The sequence below is a fragment of the Bubalus bubalis genome, chromosome 15 (assembly GCF_019923935.1).
Source record: "Bubalus bubalis isolate 160015118507 breed Murrah chromosome 15, NDDB_SH_1, whole genome shotgun sequence".
NCBI classification, from domain to species: Eukaryota; Metazoa; Chordata; class Mammalia; order Artiodactyla; family Bovidae; genus Bubalus; species Bubalus bubalis.
The window spans coordinates 72274530-72299511 of NC_059171.1; the positions used below are offsets into that span (position 1 = coordinate 72274530).

General features: G+C 46.0%; 1 protein-coding gene across 3 annotated transcripts in view; it reads right to left on the reverse strand.

The window, feature by feature from the left end:
* ADCY8 (adenylate cyclase 8) overlaps positions 1 to 24476 on the reverse strand; it is a 230417-nt gene extending 205941 nt beyond the window's left edge. Inside the window, exon 1 of one of the 3 annotated variants that reach the window (XM_025265512.2) lies at positions 22218 to 24476. In XM_025265512.2, coding sequence (XP_025121297.1) covers positions 22218 to 23180 — 963 coding nt within the window. In that variant the 5' untranslated portion in view covers positions 23181 to 24476. The remainder of the gene's footprint in view (positions 1 to 22217) is intronic. The other 2 variants (XM_025265515.2, XM_025265513.2) reach the window with 2 other exon arrangements.
* Between the last annotated feature and the right edge of the window lie 506 nt (positions 24477 to 24982).

The following is a 24982-nucleotide window of genomic DNA, read 5'->3' on the forward strand; positions in this document are numbered from 1 at the left end:
TCGGTTAAGGACATCCCCAGCAGATGGTAAGGCCAGAAGGGTGTACTCAAGAATTTCTAGGAGAGTTGAGACTGGAGCAGAGTGAACAAGGGAGAGAGTAGCAGAAACCCAGGCAGCAGGTGGAGGGCCAGAGTGGACCACTTGAGGGACAGCTTGACCAGCATGAAACGGGGACTCATGCTCGGTTTGCAGCAGAGGAGGGGCTGTGTTGATGGCACATTCGTTTCAGGAGTTATCCTCAGAAAAGCCATTGGTCCATCTGCTAGAACCTGCAGAATACACAACGGTTTCCTGAGCTCTCCTAAAATTTATTCAGCTCGAAGTTCTTCTCCCAACCCATCCAAGAAGCTGGAAGAAGGACTCTTGCTTTGATCAGAAGGGACCTTTGGTCGCATGGGCCTCCCCTCAAACTTGGAATGCCTGAGATTCTGAAGTGCAGTAGAAAGCCAAGCTAGATGATCGGAAGCATTCAGATTGGTGTTCCTTGCTCCCGCCCTTCTGTGGACAATGGCCGTGGCTTTGAATTCAAGTACAGGACATATGTTTGCAAAGTGGTTCTTTAGGGTATGGGATGAGACGCTCCGGGAAACCAGATGCTAGAACCGCTGCCCCATCTCCTGGAGTCTCTGTGGGCAGCTGCCAGAGGGCGCCGCTCTCACTTGTGACCACTAGCAAATCTGACCCCATTGTCCACTGGAGGCAGGCACTGGAACCAGTTAGCAATAACAGCCTTGTAATGTAAAGTAATGAATGCGGATTCAGTCGTGTCTGACTCTTCATCACTCCATGGACTGTAGCCCACCAGGCTCCTCTGTCCATGGAATTTTCCAGGCAAGAATACTGGAGTGGGTTGCCATTTCCTACTCCAGGGGATCTTCCCAACCCAGGGATCCAACTCAGGTCTCCTGCATCTCCTGCATTGGCAGGTGGAGTCTGTGCCACCTGGCAAGTTATAATCACAATCTATTAACAGTTAATTTCCTTTGCCCATCAGAGTTTTAGAAATGGTGACAGAGAAGTGTGCCAAGTTAGAGAAAAAGAAATCCCACCAGTAAATGAACAGTCCAGGATAGTACCCTGCCCAGTGTCAGGATACTAAGAAACATTTCAGGTGCAAGCTTCCAGGTCTGATAAACAACAGGGCTAGTAACTCGCCCTCCATAACCAAGTTATTATACCATCTGACACACTGAATATCAGAAAGCTTTAAAATATAAATTGTATTAACAACTGCCAAGTGTATTTTTTGGTACGAGTGCTTTGAGTGAGTGGATCATTTAGAGAAAGCATTGGTTCAATGGAAAGAAGTGGGCTTTGAAATACATGTCCTCCTTCAATATTTAACCAAAATAGGGACTCAATAGAGTTCCAATACTGTCTCTTTTAGCTATTATTTTTTAAAGGTCAAAGAGAATACTCAGAGAAAGAGACGCAACTCTTTTTTCTTTTTAGTAAAACACACCATGTTGGAGAAATGATGTTTGATTACATTCTTTCAGCCTTCCATCAAATGATTTGGAAGTAGCAGTTTAAAAATATCATAGGCATACTTTTTATTAATCAGGCTATTCGCTAGTGCTTTGGCCTGAGCCTTTTGCCAATTGTTTCATTTTGGCCAGGTCACTCTCCCCAACAACTCTGTTCATTCATTCAGTAATTACTTACAGATTATCAGTTATGTGCTAGGCAATGTTGTAGGGGCTGGAAAGATGACAGTGAATTAAAAAATCAAGGTCTTGGGACTTCCCTTGTGGTCCACTGGCTGAGATTCTGAGTTCCCAATGTAGGGGGCTCAGGTTCAATCCCTAGTTGGGGAACTAGATCCCACATGCCGAAACTAAGAGCTGGCATGCCACAGTTAAATATCCCGCAAGCCACAGCTAAGATCAGGTGCAGCCAAATAGATAAAATAAATTCAAAAGTCATAAATATTAAAAAAAGAACCAAGGTCTTTGCCATTATGAAGCTCCACTGCAAACTGTATAATAACAGGTAACACAAGACTTCCCTCGGGGCTCAGTGGTAAAGAACCCACCTGCCAATGCAGGAGACGCAGGTTCAATCCCTGAGTTGGGAAGAGTCCCTATAGAAGGAAATGGCAATCCACTCCAGTAAGCTTCCCTGAGAAATCCCATGGACAGAGAAGCCTGGCAAACTTCAGTCCATGGTGTCATGACTCAGGGACTGAGCACACACACACACACACACACGTGACACACATGGCCTAAGCAGTTTAAAGTCCCAAGACTTTACCCACATTACCTCTGTTAATGCTCACACTGGCCTTATAAGATACATACTATAACTATCCCCATTTTATAGATGAGGGAACTGAGGCTTAAAGAAGTTAAATAACTTGCCAGATCACAAGTTAGTGAGTGGTGGTGTCAGGATTCAAACCCAAGTACTCTAGTTCCAAAGCATGTCTTATCACTCATTTTGCCAAAACACCTTCTTTAATTTGAGAAGAAATATACAAGTGACATTTGCTGAAAACAAAAATATAGTGGAGGGTATGGATATGGGCATCTCATTTTTCAGCAGTGGAGGGCTCACTATTTAGCCATGCCATTTTGTGGGTACCTCTAAATCTTACCTTTGAATTCCCAGCTCACCTGCTACAGTGAAATTTTCCTGTCCCCAGTCAGAATTAATGACACCACCTTCTTTCTGGCTCTAAATACTACACAAATGTCAGGGACTCTGGTGGAGATGACAAAAAGGGAGGAGAAAAGGAATGATCATGGTGATGATGGAAATAAGGGTAATGTTGGAATTAATGAAAATGATGGTCTGAGATATTGTAGGCAGTACTGGCCTTTTGCAGCACAAAAGCATGGCAGCTGCTTATGTCATGTCAACGACAAACAGCATTTCTACAAGTAGGTGTGTCACAAAAGGCCAAGAGCTTCTTGGGGCGGAGTGAGTTTCCTGTCATTGGAGTATTCAAGCAGAATTAGTATAAAAATTTAATAGAAAATATATAGATTAAGTCGCTTCCCTGATAGCTCAGCTGGTAAAGAACCCGCTTGAAATGCAGTAGACCCTGGTTCGATTCCAGGGTCTGGAAGATCCCCTGGAGAAGTGAACAGCTACCCACTCCAGTATTCTGGCCTGGAGAATTCCATGGATTGTATAATCCATGGGGTCACAAAGAGTCCAACATGACTGAGCAACTTTCACTTTCACATATAGATGAAGCATATTAATCTATTTTCTACTTTTTTATGATGTTCATTACTCTTCCCAGACTCAGTCCCAAAACTGAGAGGACAAATGAATGTCAGTATGACTCAAAGGTTTTCCCTGGTATTACACAAGTTTTCCTTTCATCTACCTATTTATCTAGCTAGTTAGCTATTTAGCCACCCAATCCAGTATTTGTGTCAACTTCCTCATCGTAAGGTCAACAGATCTTATAAATTTATTTGATAACTCAAGCTTACTGAGATCCACAAGAAATAAGCAGTAAGATAAGAGTAATTATGTTTAATAAAATTGGTGGTTATCTCTTTAATGACACCATCTATTTAAAGACTATGGAGGTCATGAGTATTTTTACCAGAATGTGGACTATTAAAAGAAAAGCATCACATTGGCATAATGATTTTGTGGTAGGATCACTGGAATTACTACTTAAAGGCAAATTCATCTTCCCTTGGTATGATTCCTATTCATCTACTGGTACCAAAAATATTTTGTCTGCAATTTTTAGCCTTATCCAGGATTTGAGCCAGAAAGAAAGAGGCCAGAAGCTTGGTAGAAGCACTAATCTGAACTCTGGTCCAACTCACAATTATCTCACCTTCTTGGACATTAAAATCTATTGTAATATATCCTCTAGAGAAGCCAGAATTACCACCTGACCCTGAATATCAGCCTTGGGTATTCCCATTCATTTTTTCATTCTTATGTAAATATTTATCAAACATGGAGTGCTGAGAGTATTCAGGCGTGCAAGCAAATTTGACCCACTCCTTATTTCATCATACCTACTCTCTGGTGGAAAAACAGACATGGAACAAATACTCTCACCACACACACACACACACACACACACACACACACACACACGTGTTATGTGTTAACTAAGAAAAGTACAAGAAGAAGAAGACATGTGCTCAGCCGTCTCCGACTCTTTCTAACGCTATGGACCATAGCCCTCCAGGTTCCTCTGTCTATGGGATTCTCCAGGCAAGAAGACTGGAGTGGGTTGCCATTGCCTTCTCCAGGGGATCTTCCCGATCCAGGGATTGAACTTGGCATCTCTTGCATCTCCTGCATTGGCAGGTGGATTCATTATTACTAACCCACAAGCTGGGATCTAACAGAGGGCAGAGGAAGCCTCCCTGAGAAAGTTCCTTGGGTTGAGAATGAGGAAAGAGCTTCTTGGGAAAAGGAGGAACAGAAACTCGGGCAGCTCAGAGGCAGAAAGAGACATGGGTCTTTGGAGGAACTGAACGGAAGTCAGTTTCTCAAACTGAGTGAGATGGAGATGAAGAATGGAATTATTGGAGGAAGACAGAAGCCCGATCTTAAACGTGGATCCCAGGGGGAAATTCTGCCTTTGCCTCAAGAGCAATGGGAAGCTACTCACCTTTGCTGAAGGACTCTAAGCAATAATCCCCAAGAGAAGAACTCCACCCTGTGACACTGTGGACAGAGGACTGGAGAGGGTCGAAAGTGCGTGCAGGGCAGCCGCTGTGATTCAGGAGAGAAACAGGATCTACTGCACCGAAGTGAAAGGATGGAGATGAGGGGAGGAAATGAGCCTATTCGGACGGCAAACTGGGCAGGAACTTGCAGTAGCCCGGCCATGGGGACGGAGAGACGAAGTGTCGGAGATGGGCTTTCTGGTTTGGGCACCTGCAAGGATGGACCAGAGAACCTGGATCCATCCAGATCAAGATCTGGGCGGAAAGCAAGCTTAGGAGAACTGCAGGAGGTAAATAGCCCCATTCCTTTATGATATGAGAAGGTATTTTTTGGATTTCCTTTTAGAATCCAACTATTTTACATGTAGCCAATTATTTATAACATCAAGAGTCACAGAGTCATAAGCTTCAAATTAGAAGGGATCTTGAAAATCATTTAGTTCAACCCTTTGCCTTTTGCCCCAAATTCCTGATGATGAGCATCTGGCTTCTCCTGAACACCTCCAGGGATGCCTTTTAATCTCACAAAGCCCGGTGTGATTTCAAAGAGTTATAAATAGGAAAGCATCCATTTCTTCCCTTGGGACATAGTCCTACAAGTCTTCTCCAGCCATAATTATTGCCTGGTATTTATTCTAGTGCTATAAATTATGTATCAGATGATACAACATCTGATCTGAATCTTTATGTTCCCGAAACCTAAAGTATGAAGAAAAAAAAATCACAAAATGAAACTGTCTCTGTTTGTCTTAAATGAACAGATAATCAACAAAAGAGTTGCAATCAAGGAGTGGTCAATGGTTATGTATTGGTCAATGTACCATGGATATATTTTGCAGTCAGCATTGATTAGTAATTGCATTTGAGATGTTGGTAATGGGGACATGTGTTCATGGGGCTCCTTGGAAGAAAAGCTATGACAATCTAGACAGTGTATTAAAAAGCAGAGACATTATTTTGCTGACAAAAGTCCATATAGTCAAGTGAGTGAAAAGTGAGTCACTCAGTCGTGTCCGACTCTTTGTGACCCCATGGAATATAAAGTCCATGGAATTCTCTAGGCCAGAATACTGGAGTGGGTAGCCTTTCTCTTCTCCAGGGGATCTTTCCCACCCAGGAATCGAACCGGGCTCTCCTGCATTGAAGGAGGATTCTTTACCAACTGAGCTATCAGAGTTATGGCTTTTCCAGTAGTCATACATGGATGTGAGAGTTGGACCATAAGGAAGGCTGAACACTGAAGAACTCATGCTTTTGAGGGTGGTGCTGGAGAAGACTCTTGAGAGTCCCTTCAACAGCAAGGAGATCAAACCAGTCAATCCTAAAGGAAATCAGTTCTGAATATTCATTGGAAGGACTGTAAAACTTTGGCCACCTGATGTGAAGAACTGACTCTTTGGAAAAGACCCTGATGCTGGGAAAGATTGAAGGTGGGAGGTTAAGGGTAAGACAGAGGATGAGATGGTTGATGGCATCACTGATTTGATGGACATGAGTTTGAGTAGGCTCTGGGAGTTGGTGATGGACAGGGAGGGCTGGCATGCTGCAGTAAATGGGGTTGCAAAGAGTCGGACATGACTGAGCAACTGAACTGAACTGAGAATGCTTATTTCTTTTTTAAAGCTTTTTTTTTTTTTTAACTTTTTGGCAGCACCCCGTGGTGTGTGGGATCTTAGTTCTCTGACCAGCAATCGAACCCTTGACCCCTCCAGTGAAAACGCTGGCATCTTAACCACTGAACCACCAGGGAAGTCCCTGTATCATTTTTAAAAGAGATTCCACACACTGTACAAGGGATCAGGTACTCAGCCTATGGGCTTCTGTCCTGTGTTTGACCAGTTCCAGCCCCATCTCAAAGCAAGACAGCCTGACAACGTGTAACCAAGCGTATCAGGTCCACGTGTGTCACAGAAATACTACAATTACCACTACAGTCCAGGGCTTGGTGCCTCCTGTTTATCAGCTCAACACTTGTTGTTATTCATCAGCTCCTTTCATATCTATAAACTATGAGGTTCTGACAGCAGGTATCCTACATCCTCACCTTGTTACAGATCATGGGACTAACGTATGACAGGATAAAGTGAGTTCCTCAGGGCCCTCTGTTGGTGTCCTGGTGTCTGCAGATGATGAAGAAGAAACCACAGAAGCCAAACTCCAAGCTGTAGGATATTCCGGCTGCATAAATGCCCAGCTCAGTCACTTCTAGGTAACATTGACATAAAATGGCTTTTTTAAAGCTTTTTTTTTTTTCCCTTTTTGGCAGCACCCCGTGGTGTGTGAGATCTTAGTTATCTGATAATGGCTGACACACACATTTTAGAAAAGCTAGGTAGGCAACTGTGACAAGTGCCACGAATCACTAATTAAATATTCAAAGTAAACATTTGTCTGTCAATTAAATATCTCAGTTACTATCCCCTTTGAAACAAATTGAATGACTAAAATCACATACAGTTTTACAAGTCACGGAGTCAATGTAATTAAACTACTAGGAGAAACTAAATATTGACTACTACCTAATAAGTAATTCTCTTAGCATTTGCTATAATCTTACTTGTATTTCTCTTCCTTCTCAGAGATCACAGACCTCAGCCAGCTCTATTTTCTGTAATGACTGTCATAATCTGATCTTGGAAGCCAAATAAACCAAGAAAACACACAAATCCTCACCTCCACACTCATTATAACTTGTTGTGGTTCAGTTGCTCAGTCATGTCTAATTCTTTGCGACCCCATGGACTGCAGCACGCCAGGCTTCCCTGTCTTTCACTATCTCCTGGAGCTTGTTCAAACCCCATTGTAGCCATCTCCTCCTGCCCTCAATCTTTCCCAGCATCAGGGTCTTCCAGTGAGTCAGCTCTTCACATCAGGTGTCCAAACTACTGGAGCTTTAGTTTCAGCATCTGTCCTTCCAATGAATATTCAGGGTTGATTTCCTTTAGGATTGACTGGTTTGATCTCCTTGCAGTCCAAGGGACACTCAAGAGTCTTCTCCAGCACCACAGTTCGACGTGGTAGAGTATGAGCCATCTCAAAAACCATTTCATAGTGACAGACTTTTAGAGCTGTGAGGAATTCATTTCAAGGCCAAAACAGGTGGAGTGGTCTGTACAAAGCTGCATGGTCTTGGATATAAAATCCAAGGTCCCTCTTTTGCTGACTGTTAGCTGCTATTTTCAATGCAATGTGCTATTCCCCTGGCTCCATAAAGCAATAATATCATTATGTGCATTGCTACCATTTGGAATACAAATTTCATTTTTCTTCCCCTTTATGACTTTTAACGAATCACCTCTGAAACTAGCAGAGTTAATTGAGATAAAATGGTCTTAAAAGACCATCAAATCGAGGGGCAGCTTTGAAATGAGACAGATGTGGTTAAAATCCTTTATTAGCTGTCTAACCAAAGGGATATGATGTAATACGCTGAGCTTAGCATCCTCAGCTATAAAAAGGAAGCAGCGGCACTGATACTAAGATGATTCCTCAGGCATTGACTCAATAAGCCTCTGCTACGAGCTGTTCCTGTGATGTGCCAACGTCCATTCCAGAGATATGTAAAAGGTCCGTACCTGTCCTCAAAGAGTGTATGGTTTAGCAGTAGAAACAAATAAGGAAACAATAGCTTCAATCTCATTTACCAACCCCTATTCCTTCTTCAGGTCTTAATTAAGAATACTTTTCTCATATCAGTTCAAGCCAAGTGTTTTCTTTTAAATAGAAACCAGGACTAGAAGTAGGGTGAGATTAGCCAAGTTCCTGGGGTGTACAGTTTAGAAATTTATTTATTTGGTTGTATATTGCCTTTAAAATGGAGGGATGTAAAGGGCATGAGGAGATCCAAGAGGACAGGGACCTACATCCATCTACCTGGTCGAGTGTCAGAAAGCCCATGGCAGGGAAGGTGGGGTCTTTGCTGAATTTCAGGTAGATGGGCTGGTAAAAGGTAATGAGATCAGAGATGAAGGAATATCTAATTCATTCTGTGTGTGTGTTAGTCGTGTAGCTGTGTCCAACTCTTTGCGACTCCATGAACTGTAACCCACCAAGCTTCTCTGTCTGTGGAATTCTACCATCCATGGAATTCTCCAGGCAAGAATACTAGAGTGGGTAGCCATTCCTTTCTCCAGGGGATCTTCCTGACCCAGGGGTTGAATCTGGGTCTCTGGCATTGCAAGCAGATTCTTTACCATCTGAGGTACCAGGGAAGCCCCTAACTCTAGCTGTTGAGAAAACTTCAGAATTCTGGCATTTTTTCACTACTCACAAAACCCTTTTAGGCATCAAGAAAACAAAGTCACCTGGCCAATGTCACTGAGAAAATTCAGGGTAAAAATAAGACGACAATTTGTGGTTCCTATGTTTTTAAGGAAATGCATATACATAGCTTCAGAAATATCTCTCACTGTCCATTGGCACAGTTCACAGATCCTCTCTGGCTGAAATGTCTCGGGCAGGACCCCAACAGCACGTGATGTCATTGTTCACTTGATAAGAGACAAAGGTTGTGTCTCTCTCATAAACAGAGAAGAAAGCCCTCTATTCACCGGGTGCTGACTTTCTGGTCCCATGAACCCACCCTCAAATGAGCTGTCCATCACCAGTAGGCTACGAAGACTCACGTAAGTAATGGGAGAAGTTTGATGTTGAATTAGAAGAAAATAAGTTGGTTCTTACTGATTTTGATTTTGTTTCTTGAACTAATTGACAGCAGAAAAGGGAATTGATGGGGATGGTGCCTCACAGAACTGAAAATAGGAGACTGACTCTTAGCCTTTTTGGACCTTTTATTGAAGACTGTTTTGTAGTTATTTGCATTGGGTTCCAATATCTAAAATCAGGCTCTATATTGCCTTTACTATTGTCTTCAGTTCAGTTCAGTTCAGTCACTCAGTCGTGTCCTATTCTTTGCGAGCCCATGAATCGCAGCACGCCAGGCCTCCCTGTCCATCACCAACTCCCGGAGTTCACTCAGACTCATGTCCATCGAGTCAGTGATCACTATTGTCTTACTAAATAATTAATTTATTTTTGGCTGCGCTGGGTCTTCACTGCTGCACGGCTTTCTCTAGTTGCTGTGACCAGGGGCTATTCTCTCGCTGTGGGGAGCAGGCTTCTGATTGCAGCGGCTTCTCGAGTTGTGGAGCACAGGCTTTCTTTAGGGCACAGCCTTTACTTTGCTCAGTAGTTGAGGCTCTCAGGTCCTAGAGCACGCAGGCTCCAGTAGTTGCAGCATGCAAGCTCAGCCTGGTTCATGGGCTAGGTTGCCCCACAGCATGTGAAAACTTCCCGGACCAGGGATCGAACCCATGTCCCCCTCCATTGGCTGGTGGATTCTTAATTTCTGGACCACCAGGGAAGTCCATATGTTGGCTTTAGGTAGTCTTCAGATAAAATTGGTCCAGTTGGTGTACAAATTGGTCTTTATATGATAGGTTTTACACTGTAAAAGTGGGAGACTAAGTATTATTCAGTTATTACACTCAGCAAGGTCAACTGGTTCTGTTCAATGGCCTTCTCTTAGGAGTGAGGCAGACCAGCCTGGCTGGTGAGGGGCGCCAGGAAGCAGGTAGGAAAGTAGGGACACTGCTTGCCCACAGCTACACCCGGATGAAATTAGAGAGTGAACATCCATAGGTGACCAAAAGTGGGGACCACTGAGGGGTCTGGCCAAAGAATTGATTTGGGGTAGAATACCACGAAGCAGTATACCACAAAGCACCTGATGCGAAGAGCCAACTCATTAGGAAAGACCCTGATGCTGGGAAAGATTGAAGGCAGGAGGAGAAGGGGACGACAGAAGATGAGATGGTTGGATGGCATCACCAACTCGATGGACATGAGTTTGAGCAACCTCTGGGAGATAGTGAAGGACAGGGAAGCCTGGAGTGCTGCAGTCCATGGGGTTGCAAAGAGTCGGACACGACTGAGCAACTGAACAACGACACCGCAAAGCAAGGGGCTTCTTCCCAGGTGGCAAAGTGGTAAAGAATCTGCTTCCAATGCAGGAGACACAAACGATGTGGATTTGATCCCTGGGTCAAGAAGATCCCCTGGAGAAGGAAATGGCAACCTGCTCCAGTATTCTTGCCTGGAAAATTCCATGGATGGAGGAGCCTGGAGGGCTGCAGTCGATGGGGTCCCAGTCAGACATGACTGAGCACACACACAATGCATGCATTCACAAAGACAAAAGATGATGGACCACAAAGCAAAGGGAGCCTGAGCGAGGTGTTGGTGTTGGGATTCAGAGCCAAGGTGCTAAAGAACCAAGAAGGAAGCCAAGGAACGGGTGAGACTCTCATTAATACTGGACTCTATTTTGTGTGGATGGACTGGATCCATTTAAAATTTTCATGAATGGACAAACAGGTATGGATAATTTAGATCCATCATTTTTAATCTCCTTTTCCTATTTTGACTGAAGTGACCTGGATAATGAGTTAAATTTTTCTTCATGTTATCTAATATAACTTCCTTAACACAGGTCTAGCAAGCACTCAGAGAAGGCAATGGCACCCCACTCCAGTACTCTTGCCTGGAAAATCCCATGGACGGAGGAGCCTGGTACGCTGCAGTCCATGGGGTCACTAAGAGTCGGACACGACTGAGCGACTTCACTTTGACTTTTCACTTTCATGCACTGGAGAAAGAAATGGCAACCCACTCCAGTGTTCTTGCCTGGAGAATCCCAGGGATGGGGGAGCCTGGTGGGCTTCCGTCTATGGGGTCGCACAGAGTCAGACACGACTGAAGCGACTTAGCAGCAGCAGCAGCAAGCACTCAGCTTGAAACTTTCTGCCCAAAGGACTTCTTGGGATAACATTTGGTGTTCTTTTGCCTGTATTGACCAGAGAAATGGATTTTTTTTTCCCCTCTCACTGGTTTCTCACTGATTGTATGTGTTGAGGGGTAGCCAGGGAGCGGACAGGGGAAGGAGTTGATCATATAATATTCATTCATTCACTTCACTTATAACTGTGCTGTTTAGTACTGTTAATGTGCCAGATACGATGCAAGGAGCTAGGGACACAAAGATGAGCAAGACACAATCCTTGACCTCAAGGGGCTCACAGCCTGGTAGGCACATGAAATGTTGTAAGTTGCTCTAGTAGTTGAAAATGCAAAGTGTGGCAATGTACCAAGGAGAGGGAACTGAACCTTGCTTAAGCTCCTTGTCTGCCCATCCTTGTGTGAAATGGGCTGCCTGGAGCTCCAAGGCATCTGCTCAGTTTCTAGCTGGAGTTATTGCATACGTGTGCTTCCCAGCTGGCCCTAGTGGTGAAGAACACACCTGTCAATGCCGGAGACACAAGAGACACGGGTTTGATTCCTGGGTCGGGAAGAATCCCTAGAGGAGGAAATGTCAACTCACTCCAGCATTCTTGATTGAAAAATCCCATTGACAGAGGAGCCTGGTGGGCTACAGTCCATGGGGTCGCAAAGAGTCAAACGTGACTGAGAACACAGAACAGCTAGGAGAACCTGGAGCTGCTGCCAAGCCTGACCTTCTCAACACGAGGCAGATGCTTTCGTGAGTCTGCTGGTCACCAGGCTTGGGATGTGTTCAGTCTGTGATAAGGTGATGCTTTATAACTGACCTCCTAGCCCTTCCCAGGGTCTCTTTACCCTCTTCGCCAGGAAGATCCATACCCTTTTACAATTTCTTCTAAAGTCTGACCTTTCCTTTCACACAACTCCTAAAAGAAATCCACTGTAGCTTTGATTTTTTTCATGCTTTACAGACTGTAGTAAAAAGAGCCCAAGACCTGCATAAAACACTTACCCAATGCTGTGTGTTTCAGACAGGTTCTAAGAGTCAGTTACAAACCTCCCTACTCCTGTACCGGATTCACAAACTTCCCCCGTCCTCCCAGATCCATTCAGGTATCACCCTCCTTAAAGTGACAACCTTGACAGTGTAGCGCACAGCTGTGTCTCAGAATCTAGAACCCAACAGTCAGTCAACAAGTATTTACTGAACAGTTTTCCTACTCAATCCTTATTCTCCTCTTCTTCCTAATTCACTCTTGATTTTTTGAGAAGCAGTAAACTTGAATCTATTTTTGCCATCTTTTCTTGATGATGGAGGAGGGGCCATGTATCAGAATTCAGAATTCTGGTCCCCAAAATAGAGGCAGATGGCATTGGGTATGGGTCCCAGAGGACCATGCAGGGGTCCCTTCCTGAAAGGGCTACAGACTCGTGGGCAAATGTGCTTTGGTTAAGGGAGGAAAGGAACAGGCTGAGCTGACTCCATCTTGAAAAAGAAGGAAACTCCATCTCTCACTTTCAGTGAGCTTTGGACTATATGCCTGGTAGCTATGGGGATAACATACCCACGGCCGAACTGGCCTCCTGGACTGATAAACACCAGATTCCATACCAAGATTTCCCGTCACACCAAAAAGAATATAACAGTCCCTTATGTAGCCAATTACCTTGGTAATCTTTATGGCACCCATTGGTGTAGGCTACAATGCATAACCAGCTGACCCTTCTGATTATGAATCATGGCTGTAACCTGATTGTATCTCCCTTTAACACTTTCCAGGCTAGATTTAAGGAATTTGGGGATGTGGGCTTGAGCAATACACTTAAGGTTTTCACAAAAGCTGGTTGGGGTCCTTGGCTGAGAGGAGACTCTGCCTCGGGCTCGCAGGTGTAATAAACTGCACTCCACTGTCTGCATTGTCCTGAGTGTTTCCCGGAACGCAAGGCTACAACATGATCATCTTGACCTCTTACCCTTTGCCCTTTGTCCTCTCCTTTTCTCTTGCCTGCAAAGTGGCTGTGATGACTTAGAGATGCAACCAATTGTTTTCAAATGACCTTGAGGAAAAGATCTTCCCTGTGGAATTTTCTGTTAGAGCATCTGGATAGATTTCTGTACAGCTTTCTCTTGATGAATCCCCTGACAGGGAGCTCATCACTTAAAAAAAATCCCCCTGGGCAGGTCTAGTTGCTACAAAGCCTTACGAGATTTAAGTGAACCAAAATCTCTCATGGTATAAAGACCACCCATTGGTCATTATTCTGTCTTAAAGAATACCCCTAAAATAAACAGTCTCTGTTTGTCATGAAGTACCCCGGATATTTGAAAACACTGACCATATATCTTCTATCTTTAGGCCTTGCAGGAGTGTTTCTTTTTGTTTGTTTGTTTTTCTAGTTCTGTTCTATTTTGCTGCAATTTTTTCCATGTTCTGAGTGAAAGGAATACATTATATTTTGACTATACATTCCCTAATCCTTAGTCATCTTGGTTTTATAAGCAATCATGTATATTCAACACATAATCACACATAAAAAAGGAGAAAAGATTCTGAAATGGTTTACTCCAGTCAACTGGAAAACCAGCTGACACAGGATTAAAGACATAGTTTATAAGATAGTTCAACAAAATAATTCTTGTTTCACGTGAAAATTTTATGCTGGTATGCTTTTTACATAGAGATGGCAGTTTTAAAAATTTACTTGTTAAAAAAAAACCCCAAAGATTAATATGATTTAATTTCACACTTAGCTCTTGTCTTCACCACGTAAGTTTTTACCATGTTCTGATTTAGGAGAATTTTGTGTTTGAAAGATATTTTGCAATTCCTAACACCTGAACTTGGAGGCATGTAAGTCAGGAAGTTGGGTGGAAGAGATAGAAAACCTCACTTGACTAATGAATATGCAAAGCATTATACATATTAAACCACATGACGTAGCTAAAAATAAAATTCAGATACAAAATCACAGACATGCCTAATCAGAGTCCAAAGCAGAGATATCAAGGAAACACGGAATTGTAGGTTTATCTGACAACACAGAGTTATAATCCCAGTTCACTGATTGAGAGGGCGGGCACGCATTTGTATTTACAGGTAGAATGGCTTTTATTCCTCCTGGGAGGTGACCTGGCCTCCCTGGGAATGTCTGGGGCCTCAATGGTTAATTCATCTACCCAGCATTCTTCTGTACCCTGCAGAGAGCTAACTGTGAAAAATCTTGCAGCGAGAAAAGCCGGCTTCCGAAGTGCTGCTTAAGTGACCTGACTCCTTAAAATAGTCCTTCATAAACAAAACTCACATGATCTAATTTGAGTGTGTAAATCCAATTATGTTCCCTGGGGAAGCACAGGGAAGATGATACTGGCTCTCACTGCTCTGTGATGGGTGGTTGGGCAGAGTAGCAGTCTTCTACTTCAGCCCCAAGAAAATGCTTGAGGAGAAATTATTTATGGAATCCGTTTTCTTGCTAACTGAGGGTCAGACCTATACATCCCAGAAATTTGCCTATTTTTTGTTCTTGGTACCTTGTGTTATAGAGAAAGTAAAGAACACGCCATATGTCTAGTGAACGGATACGACATCAACTGTATATTCTAGACTTCCTGGTTGATCACAGCATCAGTATTGAGCCCATTCGTTGGTGAGAGGAAGGGTATGGGATGAGTATTGTAAGTGTCTCCCATGTTCTGAAAACAAACACATGTAGGATCAACTCAAATAGACACACTTGGGAAATGAATAAGTTATCATCCTAAGAAATATTTAGACACCAGTGAAATGTCACATCAGCGTGATTGTAGTAGTGTCCTTTGATTACATGTTGCTGGCAGAACTGACGTTGGAATCAACTTAAAAAAAAAAAAATCTTTCCTTTTAATGCTTGGTTTCACTTATTTTTGATGAGCTCTTAAAATGCCATCAATCATCAAGGTGTAAATATGACTAATGCACTTGTCCTACTTAGCATGATACTGCAGCAGCTGCTCCAGAAATAAAGTCCTCCCAGTCTTCCCAGTTCCCATCTAATTATGCTCCGACAGACTGAAACCAGTCAGGTGACATTACTGGCTAGGCAGAAAAACAAACTCATAATTCAATCTTGCAAAGACCACACCACACGTCATTTTACAACTCAGTCTAAATACACAGATGTCAAGCTTATTGGCACCTCCAGGGCAAATGTGTCTACAGATAGGAGGCTGAAGGGACTTAGTTGGTCATTTCAGATGTCATTAAAAATATCCTTTGCAAAGTCTGCTGCTGCTGCTGCTGCTGCTAAGTCGCTTCAGTCATGTCCGACTCTGTGCGACCCCATAGATGGCAGCCCACGAGGCTCCCCTACTCTGCATTAAAAAAAAAAAAAAAGGAGGAAAGGAAGGAAGGAATTGATAGAGCCAAAAAGGACAGTCTCTGGGTATTTTTCGGAAATATGAGAGGATAATATTTCCATTTCCTGGTGTTCAGAGGACCCTCTTGGGAATGCTGACACTCAAATCTGCTTTTGAAAGTCATTTTCTCAGACAGGTTGGAACGCTGCAATTATTTTTTTTTAAAGCCTACATGAATTTGCCAACCGAAAATGCACAGAAATGGAGGTATTTGGGCTTTTAAAAAATGCACATCATAACTAGTGAGGTGCTTGAAATAGGACTCCAGTTATACTCGTTTAATGGATATTTGTGTTTTCTGAACTATCTGTCTTGATATCAAATACCAAATTGAGATAATTTAAATGACATGTCATTTGCCATGCATTAAGTAGTCATAAGATTCCCTTTATCTGACATGGATTAGCAGACTTAGACAAAGAACATATAATATATGCTTATATTTAAATTTTATAAATGGGGAGAAAGATGGTAATTCCATTACACTCACTTTGTCCTTACTGTGAAGTCAACCCTTCATTTAAATGATCAGAAACGTGCAAAGGCTACTTCTCTCCTGACCCCCACCTGCTCATACCAGACACCACTATCTCACCTAATACAAACGACAGATGCTCCCCAAAAGGATTTTTTAAAGGCCAAATGGTAAGCTCTAAGTCCCTTGTTCTTAGTCAAGTGTAATGATCGTGCCTTAATTAGCATTCTTCTGGCACTGTTTCATCGGATGTATGTAAGATTGGGAAGAAAAGGCTGCTTTCCCAATTCAACTCTGACAGCATGACCTTGAGCACTAACTTACCTGGATTTGCATACTTGGCTGCATTTGCTCTCGAGTTATCTTGGAGCCATCACCTCCTCTCTGACACGTCTGCTTATCTGCCTCACCAAGAGGTTCAAAGGGCTAATTAGCCACTGGCTGCAGCATTTTAGAATCCCCCAGAGGGAGGCATAAAGCAGCAATCTTTCTGGTTAAATACTGCTGTCTCTCAGTGTTCCAATAACTAAATGATTTTCATCGTCTTATCACTAATGAACTGAAGAATGAGAACGGGACAAATTTCAGATGTTAGGTAGCCCATATTATTGTCACTGGCAATTAGAATAGAGTAAAATGGTAATTACAGCAACGGAGCTTAGGCTGTATCTACTGGGAGGAAGAACTTAACAAATATAACCTGATCATTCATAAGTTATTTATACATATAATGCCATTCTGTAATGAATTTTTAGATGGGTAAATTGAACTGGCAGGATAAACAATCTGTTTAACATGTGGAAGAATTCTGTGTTGTAGAGGAAATCTGGACAAAAGTGCTACTGTCTTTGGCTTGAATCACATAATGAAGCTGTTTGTTTCTTCAGCTGCTGAGTTGTGTCTGACTCTTTGCGACTCTGTGGACTGGAGCCTACCAGGCTACTCTGTCCATGGGGTCCCCCAGGCAAGAACACTGAAGTGGGTTGCCATTTCCTTCTCCAAGGGGATCTTCTCAGATCAGGGATCGAACCCGTGTCTCCTGTGTTGACAGGTGGATAATTTAAACTGAGCCACCAGTCACTCAGTCGTGTCCGACCCTTTGCAATCCCATGGACTATACAGTTGATGGAATTCTCCAGGCCAGAATACTGGAGTGGGTAGCCTTTCCCTTCTCCAGGGGATCTTCCCAACCCAGGGCTCGAACCCAGGTCTCCCCCATTGCAGGCAGATTCTTTATCAGCTGAGCCACATGGGAAGTCCCTGGGCCACCAGGGAAGCCCACAATGAAACTGATTTTACTTAAAATGGATGAGACTCCCCAAGGAAGGAATAACTGCAGTCCTGGTATTACCAGTAGCTGAACTATCTCAGGGGGAGATTTCGAAATAAAGGAATCCTTTGAACTGGGCTTTGTACCTTCTAAGGTTCCTCAATATTTCCAATGCTGCTTTAGACATACAAAGTATGCAGGGATCATATCTGTGTATTTGAACAGAACCTCTTTGGGTGGGAAGTTTACGACTTTCCTCTAACGGTTCACCAAGTGGAGAAAACAGAAACCATTTCCTTGCTGATAGTAAGGAACCTCCTGGCTGGCCCTTTTTATTGGGCTGGCCAAAAAGTTTGTTCGGGTTTTTCTGTACAGTATTACAAAAACCCAAACAAACTTTGTGGTCAACCTGATAGGTTCCATCTTGGATCCACAGTGGAAAGCACATGAGAGCTGAATGAACACAGGACTCTCTCTTCATATAGGGTATCTGCAGAGATCTGCAGCTTGGCTGTTACCCTGTTAAGCCACAGATACCACATTCTTCTAGAGGAAAAGAGAAGCCGACTCTTAAGCCTGGATTAAAGAAGGCAATCACCAGCTCATTTGTTCCTTTTGAAAATGGCCTTTTCGGTGAAGGGAAATAGCTGAGAGGTGTGTTCACTGTATCCTCAGCTTCCTACTTCTTGAAAATGCTAAGTTCAACATGAGCCATCCACTTAATGGGAATTGAGATTAATGTAGGGAAATAAGATATGCCAGTGTTTATGCCCTTCAGTTGACAAATTTATATCCGCTGAGCTAGATGATGAGATGAGCTAGCTACAAAGAGTCTGTTCCCCACAATTCAATCATTTTCCCCTCTTGGTTGCCCTTTGGCTGTTTTGTTATATGTTAATTCTTGGGCTATATGGGATATTACTCCCTTGAGTGGTGAAACACGGGTGAAACTCTTGCTCTGAAGCCACCTCAAATGCTTATGTTTTTAGAAGGATGCTCTCTGAAAAGTTTCTGAAATATGATTAGCATTGAGCTAGGATGTGAACCCTGGAGAAGGCAATGGCAACCCACTCCAGTACTCTTGCCTGGAAAATCCCATGGATGGAAGGGCCTGGTAGGCTGCAGTCCATGGGGTCATTAGGAGTTGGGCACAACTGAGCGACTTCACTTTCACTTTTCACTTTCATGCATTGGAGAAGGAAATGGCAACCCACTCCAGTGTTCTTGCCTGGAGAATCCCAGGGACGGGGGAGCCTGGTGGGCTGCCGTCTGTGGGGTTGCACACAGTCGGACACGACTGACGCGACTTAGCAGCAGCAGCAGCAGGATGTGAATCCAGCCCTCACCACTTGTTATTCTTATCATCTTCTGGATGTCCCTCTAAAGTTTCTAAGAATCTGTCATTTCTTCTCTGAAATAAAAGTGATGGATGTTACCATCTGTTTGGCATTACTAGATGAGATCATGTATGCAAAGGCTCTTGGTTATATGCAAAATATTGTACAAATGTAAAGAGTTGCTACCGTGCTTTGATTTCCCCAAAGGTGTTTATGTGTAAAAGACTGTCTTGCATACATAGCTGTATGTGTGTGTATAGAAAGCTTTCACCAACACAAACGTCAGGGGACTTGGCTATTTCATAATATTGCTTACGCAATGAGTAGTCTTGCTCATTCAGTGATTGAAGGGCCTACCAGGTGCCTGGCATTTTTCTAGGTGATGAGGATAAAATGATAAATACGATAGACAACGTCTTGCCTCTTACATGGTGTTTACATTCTTGTGAGGGTACGGGGTTGGGAGAAGAAACACAGGAAATACAAACAAATCAGATCATTTCAGATGATGCATGTGCTCTGGAGAAAACAAGGCTCGTCATGCACCAGGGAGTGGCATCTGAACTGAGTCTGGAGTCATGAGGCTGTGTCAGTCATGTGAAGACCTGGCAAAAATCGTTCTAGGCAGCAGGCATAAAGCCTAAGAAGTGGGAAAGAGTTCGGGATATTTGAAAGACAGGAAAACAGTGATTTGGAGGCTGAGGAGTAGAAGAGAAAAGAAAGGAAGAGAGAAGGAAAAGGAAAGAGGAGAGAAGAGAAATCTAATTAGCAAGAAAAGCAGCATCAGATAATAATGGATCCAGTAGCCCATGGTAAGGAGTTAGGATTTTATTCCAGTTTCTATACAAGGTCGTTAGAAGGTATTAAGTGTGCCCTGTATATCACCAAATGGTATACCAAACATCACCAATACAAAAACCACAGGCTTTTTGTGTGTGCGTGTGTGTGTTTTTGAAGCTATTAATGCTTAACTTCATCCACCTGCAAGATCCAGGAAAGACACTTGAACCTCTAGAGGGCGCCAAAGGAAAATGTTTTGTAGCCACCAAGGTTCTTTTCAGCACCTAAAGTCGGAGGAAAGCGCTCTACTTGTGCCTTCAGTCTGGTAAAAGGTGACAAGTTAAGAGAGGATGGTTCATCTACAGTTCCTACCCAAACAGGAAGTTGGATGAGCTTGGTATGCAGGTACCAGGTCCCTAGTTTTCACACCGAAGGATTGTTTATGATGGGGTGGGAGTAGGAAGACATTTGAGGGTTATTTTTAATCTTCTCCCATCTGGTAGTATTTGAGTGGAGTATAAAACAAATATGGATCCAAACTTTACTTTCTGGATTCGTTTGGCAAAAAAAAGTACCTCTATACTTAGGGCTTTGAAAATATTCATCATTTGCCACTTAGGATGTGTTATTCTAAATACTATTCCAAACTGACTTGATGAAGTCTTTCAGTAATGCATACCAAGAAAGGCTACTGCATGAGAAGCAGTGGATTATGATAAATGGAATTTTCCGCAAATGGCCAGATAGTTATATTATGAAAACGACTCATAGTGGAAAAAAAAGAGAAGGGGAAGGAAAGAGGAGAATGATACAGAAAAACTGAGAAGGGGAAGAAGGGGAAAGGAGCAGGAGGGGTCAGGAGAGGTCAGCTGATGTCTAGGCAGGTAGTAAAGGAAATGCAAAGCAGGAGAGAACTTGGGAGAAAGGGAGAGAATCAGAGGACACTGGGGCTCAAATCACCAGGTCAACGAGATTCAGAAACACAGTTAACATATACTTTCCTATAATCTCCAAACTGAGACTCTTCTCATATGTGGATATTACAGGTTCATGGTGATTTTCAGAAAACATTCACTATTATCTTTAATAAGAAAAAATTCAGCTGGTCAGACCTTACTCACAGAGGCTCTCACGTCCTCATTTCACGCCTGATGATCACAGCCAAGTACTTTATATGCTCTTTGCTCTGCCCAGGGAGACTTCAAAAAGCATCGTAAAAGCAGTCAACCAGATAAGTAACCTGAGCAAATGGATACAGAGCCAGCAGAGGAGAGAGAGAATCCCAAATCAGCTAGAAGCCCAGAAGGTCAGTGATGGGGAAAGCGCTCTGACAGAGCCAGTACTCTAAAAGTCATGAGCAGTTTTCATAGGTATTGTACCTGTTTATTCTAAGAAGCATTATTCAATGCTCAGACCTCAAGAGGAGCCTCTGAACTTCCAATAGAGCAAAAGTACCCCAGAGGCTGAAGCTAAAGCAGGAACGTACAAAGCATGCCCCTCTTCAAGCACCTCTCATCAGCTTTTTATTTGAAAACACTTCCGCTGATACACTTCCTTCATTATTATGGAGATGACCCTCCTTCCATTTACTCGTTACCTACCAGACATTTGGCCAAGGAAGTGCCAGGACATTAATTATCTATTGATTTCAATGAATTTAAACAATAGTCATCGTCTACCTCCTCCTTCACGGATGAAGAGAACTCTGTTCACAAAACCACATCCATATTTAATGGAGAAAGACAGGAAGAAAGTGGGAGAAAGGGACATAAAGAGTCAGGTTCCACCTAAATATTTCAAACCATCTACATCAAAATGCCCCTTTCCAATGAAGCAAAACTTGCCTTCTTTACTAATGGCATGCCCCCCCTCCCTGCCAACCTCAAGTTCCGAATTTGATTTATTCAAAGCATTGGGGTTGGATCCTGTGATAAGAGAAGATAACCTTGTAGACTCAAAAAGACAAAAAAGAATTCGCACATAAAACATGTATCACAGGCTTGACTGAAGGATTGCGTGAGAAAACTTAGGTAGGGTACCCAAGCACCAGAAATTAGTACAGGGTTAACTAATGTTGATTCCTTTGCAGCACAGAGATTCAGAGAAACCCAACACTGAATCCCACAGTCCCTTACAACCCCCTGCTGTAACGCTTATGGGTAAAGCTGCCAAGGAATGGGGCACCTTCTAAATTGGGGTGCTTCTCCTCCCCTTCAGTCTCCTGCTCCAGAGCCTCACTGCAGCCCCTGGGGGATGTGTGAAGAGCAGAAAGAAGACTGTACATCAGCTAAGAAGCTAAGAAGAGAGGAATTACTCACAGAATCAGAGTGGAATGGCGGAGTTGGTAGAAACTTTAGAGATCATTTAATTCCAGTTCCCTCTAAGAAGAAAGAAATACCATCCCAGGGGGACCCAGGACCTCCTAGGTGCAAGGCACTGTGCCAGGCTGGGGGAGGAGACTTGAAGGGAGAAGCGATTTCTAAAGAACGTCCAGGGGAGTCAGGGGAAGAGCAAGGCAGGCAGGAGTTACCTGATTGATGGAAATGACCGCCAGCCTGGGGATGACCGCTTGGAGGACCACCTGCATCAAAGAGGTGCCTAGGCCGGCCAGGATGGCCCAGGTGAGCGGCAGAGGCAGCATGCTATAGGTGGCAAAAAGGGTGAAGAGCACGTAGCCGATGCCGTCTCCCAGGAGCCCATAGCCGAGCCCTGCTGCTAAGATCTGGGTGGTCATGGCCACCCAAGTGACCACACCGCTGTACTGCAGGTATGTGTGCGAGGTGGTGTCCTTCCTGACCACCACCAGGGCGCAGATCACCACCTCTATGCCGGTGAAGAAGCCCAGCAGGATGCCCTTGAGCGGGTCCATGGGGGCAGAGGCCAGGCTCAAGTGGAGAACTAGGAGGGTGAGTTTGGTCAGCACGTCCAGCACATTCATCACCACCTCCGATTTGCGCCTCTGGCCCAGGAAATAGCGCTGGTAGAGGCGCTCCAGATCCCGGGACTTGAAGGAGTTGCGCAGGGTGGGGAAAATGACCCCTCGGTAGCTGTAGCCCCCATTGAGGAAGAAATCCGAGTTGCTCGGGGCGCAGTCGAGATGCAGGAAGCCCAGGTCGCCCCCGCCGCCGCTGCCGCTGGCGCTGCCGCTCCCGCTGCGTTCCGGGAAGACTTTGGGGCCGCCGGTGCCGTGCGCTCGCTCCCCAGGGCCCAGCGCGTAGAGGGGCAGCGCCGAGTCGCCGGACAGCTGCGACGCGTGGTGGTGGTTGGGTCCGCCGCCTCCGGGGTCCGAGGCTTTGCTGGAGCTTCCGTTCCCGCCGCCGCCGCCGCCGCGGTGCCCGTGGATGAAGCGCTGCTCGGTGATGTGCCGCACCGCCGTCTGCCACAGCAGCCGCTGCGGCCGGGAGCCGCTCCCGCCGTCGCCGGCCGGGGGCGTCGGGTGGATCGTGTAGAGTTCCTCGCTGCCGCTCAGGCAGCGCACATCGGAGAGCTCCATGGCGCCGGGCCGCGGGGAGGGAGGCGCAGGACCGGAGGGAGGCCGCCGGGAGAGGAGGTCCCTAAAGACCCAGAGGCTGGCCTGGTCTGAGCTGGGTGGCGAGCCCTTCTCTCCCGAGCCGCCCCGGGCAGGAGGGCCCCCGCGCGTCAGGTCATAGTGTGCCCCGGGGCAAAGGGCGTCTGGTAGGTGGCCGCAGACCCCTGCGTCCTTGCGCGGCGCCCTCCCGCCAGCCCCGCGCAGCCTGGGTGCGTGGCAGCCGGGGCTCGGTGTCCGCAGCAGCCGCGGCGCTCGGAGCCACGCAGCCCCCTTTCCGGGCTCGGGCTTCCCAGCTGGTTCTCGGCTCAGCGTCTCGGCGTAGCCTTTGCTCTCCAAGAGGCGCCCAGGCGCCTGGGGCTCCGGGCTTGAGCTGCGCGCCGGGCAGGTCCTGGCTGCGGCACTGGGCTCAGGACGCCCACGGCGCGGCGGCTGCAGGGGGGCTGGTCGGGGGGTGACCGGCGGCGCAGATGGGTACGAAGTTAGCAGCTGGGGCTGGAACAGAGCCCTTCGGAGAACTCCATTGCGCCCGGATGGGGAGCCGGGGCGGAGCTGGGGGCGGGGGGTTTGAAGGGGGAGGAGTGGGGAACCGTGAGGTGGCGGGTGGCCCGCGGGAGGCGTGGAGGGGCGCTAGCCTCAGCGATTACGAGTCACCAGTTAATTTGGAAGTGGGCGTGTGCTGAGCCTCCCCCCGTGGGTTCGTTTCTGGCTGTCTCCACTTGCTGAGCGAAGACTGGCCGCGCTGAGCTGGCTCTGGCCCGACGCATCCCTCGGGGAGAGGGGAGGATCTCAGGGTCCCAGTCGCGGCTGTAAGACGAAGCCCCCCTTTCCAGCTGTGCTTCCGAGGGGTCGCCGCCCAAGCTTCTCAGCCCCCTTCACTTCGCTCGTTGGAATCCATTTGGCCCGGAGCTGGGAGGAGCGGGAGGCGGGGGCAGGAAAAAGTGGGGAGGGCTCCCAAGCCAACAATTTGGAGAACTGAGAGAAGCCGCCGGTGCAGGCTCCTGAGGCTAAGATCCAAAGCGGGGTGGCTGCTGCGGGTGTAAGGTTGGAGCGAGAAGGGAGGCCCGAAGCCGCGGGGAAGTCGCCTGGAGTCGCCGCCGGATCCAGGGAAGCGCCGCGTGCTGCGCGGGCGCTCTGATGCGCGCTGCGGGCACCGGGCGACGGGGAAGAATTTGGAGACCTGTCAGAGCGGCCGGACACCCGCGGCCACTTAAGCCCGCCCCCACGCCAGGCCACACCCCCAGGAGCGGGGCGGGGAGCGGGGGGCGGTGGCGGCGGGGACCTGGCACCCAGATCTGGCCAGGGCGCCCCGGGTCTTGGAAGCGGCAGCGCGCGCAGTTCCGCGCTGGAGAGGACGGTGGGGCTGCGGCTGACGCCCCCGGCCGGCTCCGGACGCCCGGCTGCAGCGCTCCAGCTGGCGGCGCGGGCCGGTTCCTCCGCGGTTCTTTTTTAGGTACTGGCTCGGGTCCTGGGCAGGTGCGCAGCCGGGACTCGTAGGCCGCTGTGCCTACGGAATCCGAGGGCCCAACGCCAAGGAATAGAGGGTCTCCTTTACGCGCTCTCCAATGGGGTGTCTTTTGACAAAGCCAACTTTCGGGCTAAAAGCAAAATGTCCCCAAGAAGCCGCAGTTGTAGAGACAGGCAGCCTCCCCAAAGAGTCTCTTAACCACGCCAGTCCAGGGGATGGAGGGCGCGAGGCATTAGAATACAAGGGCCCCCGGAGTGCCTTGCACGCCGAGTTTCTCCCGGCTAACAGGCTGGGTGGAGTA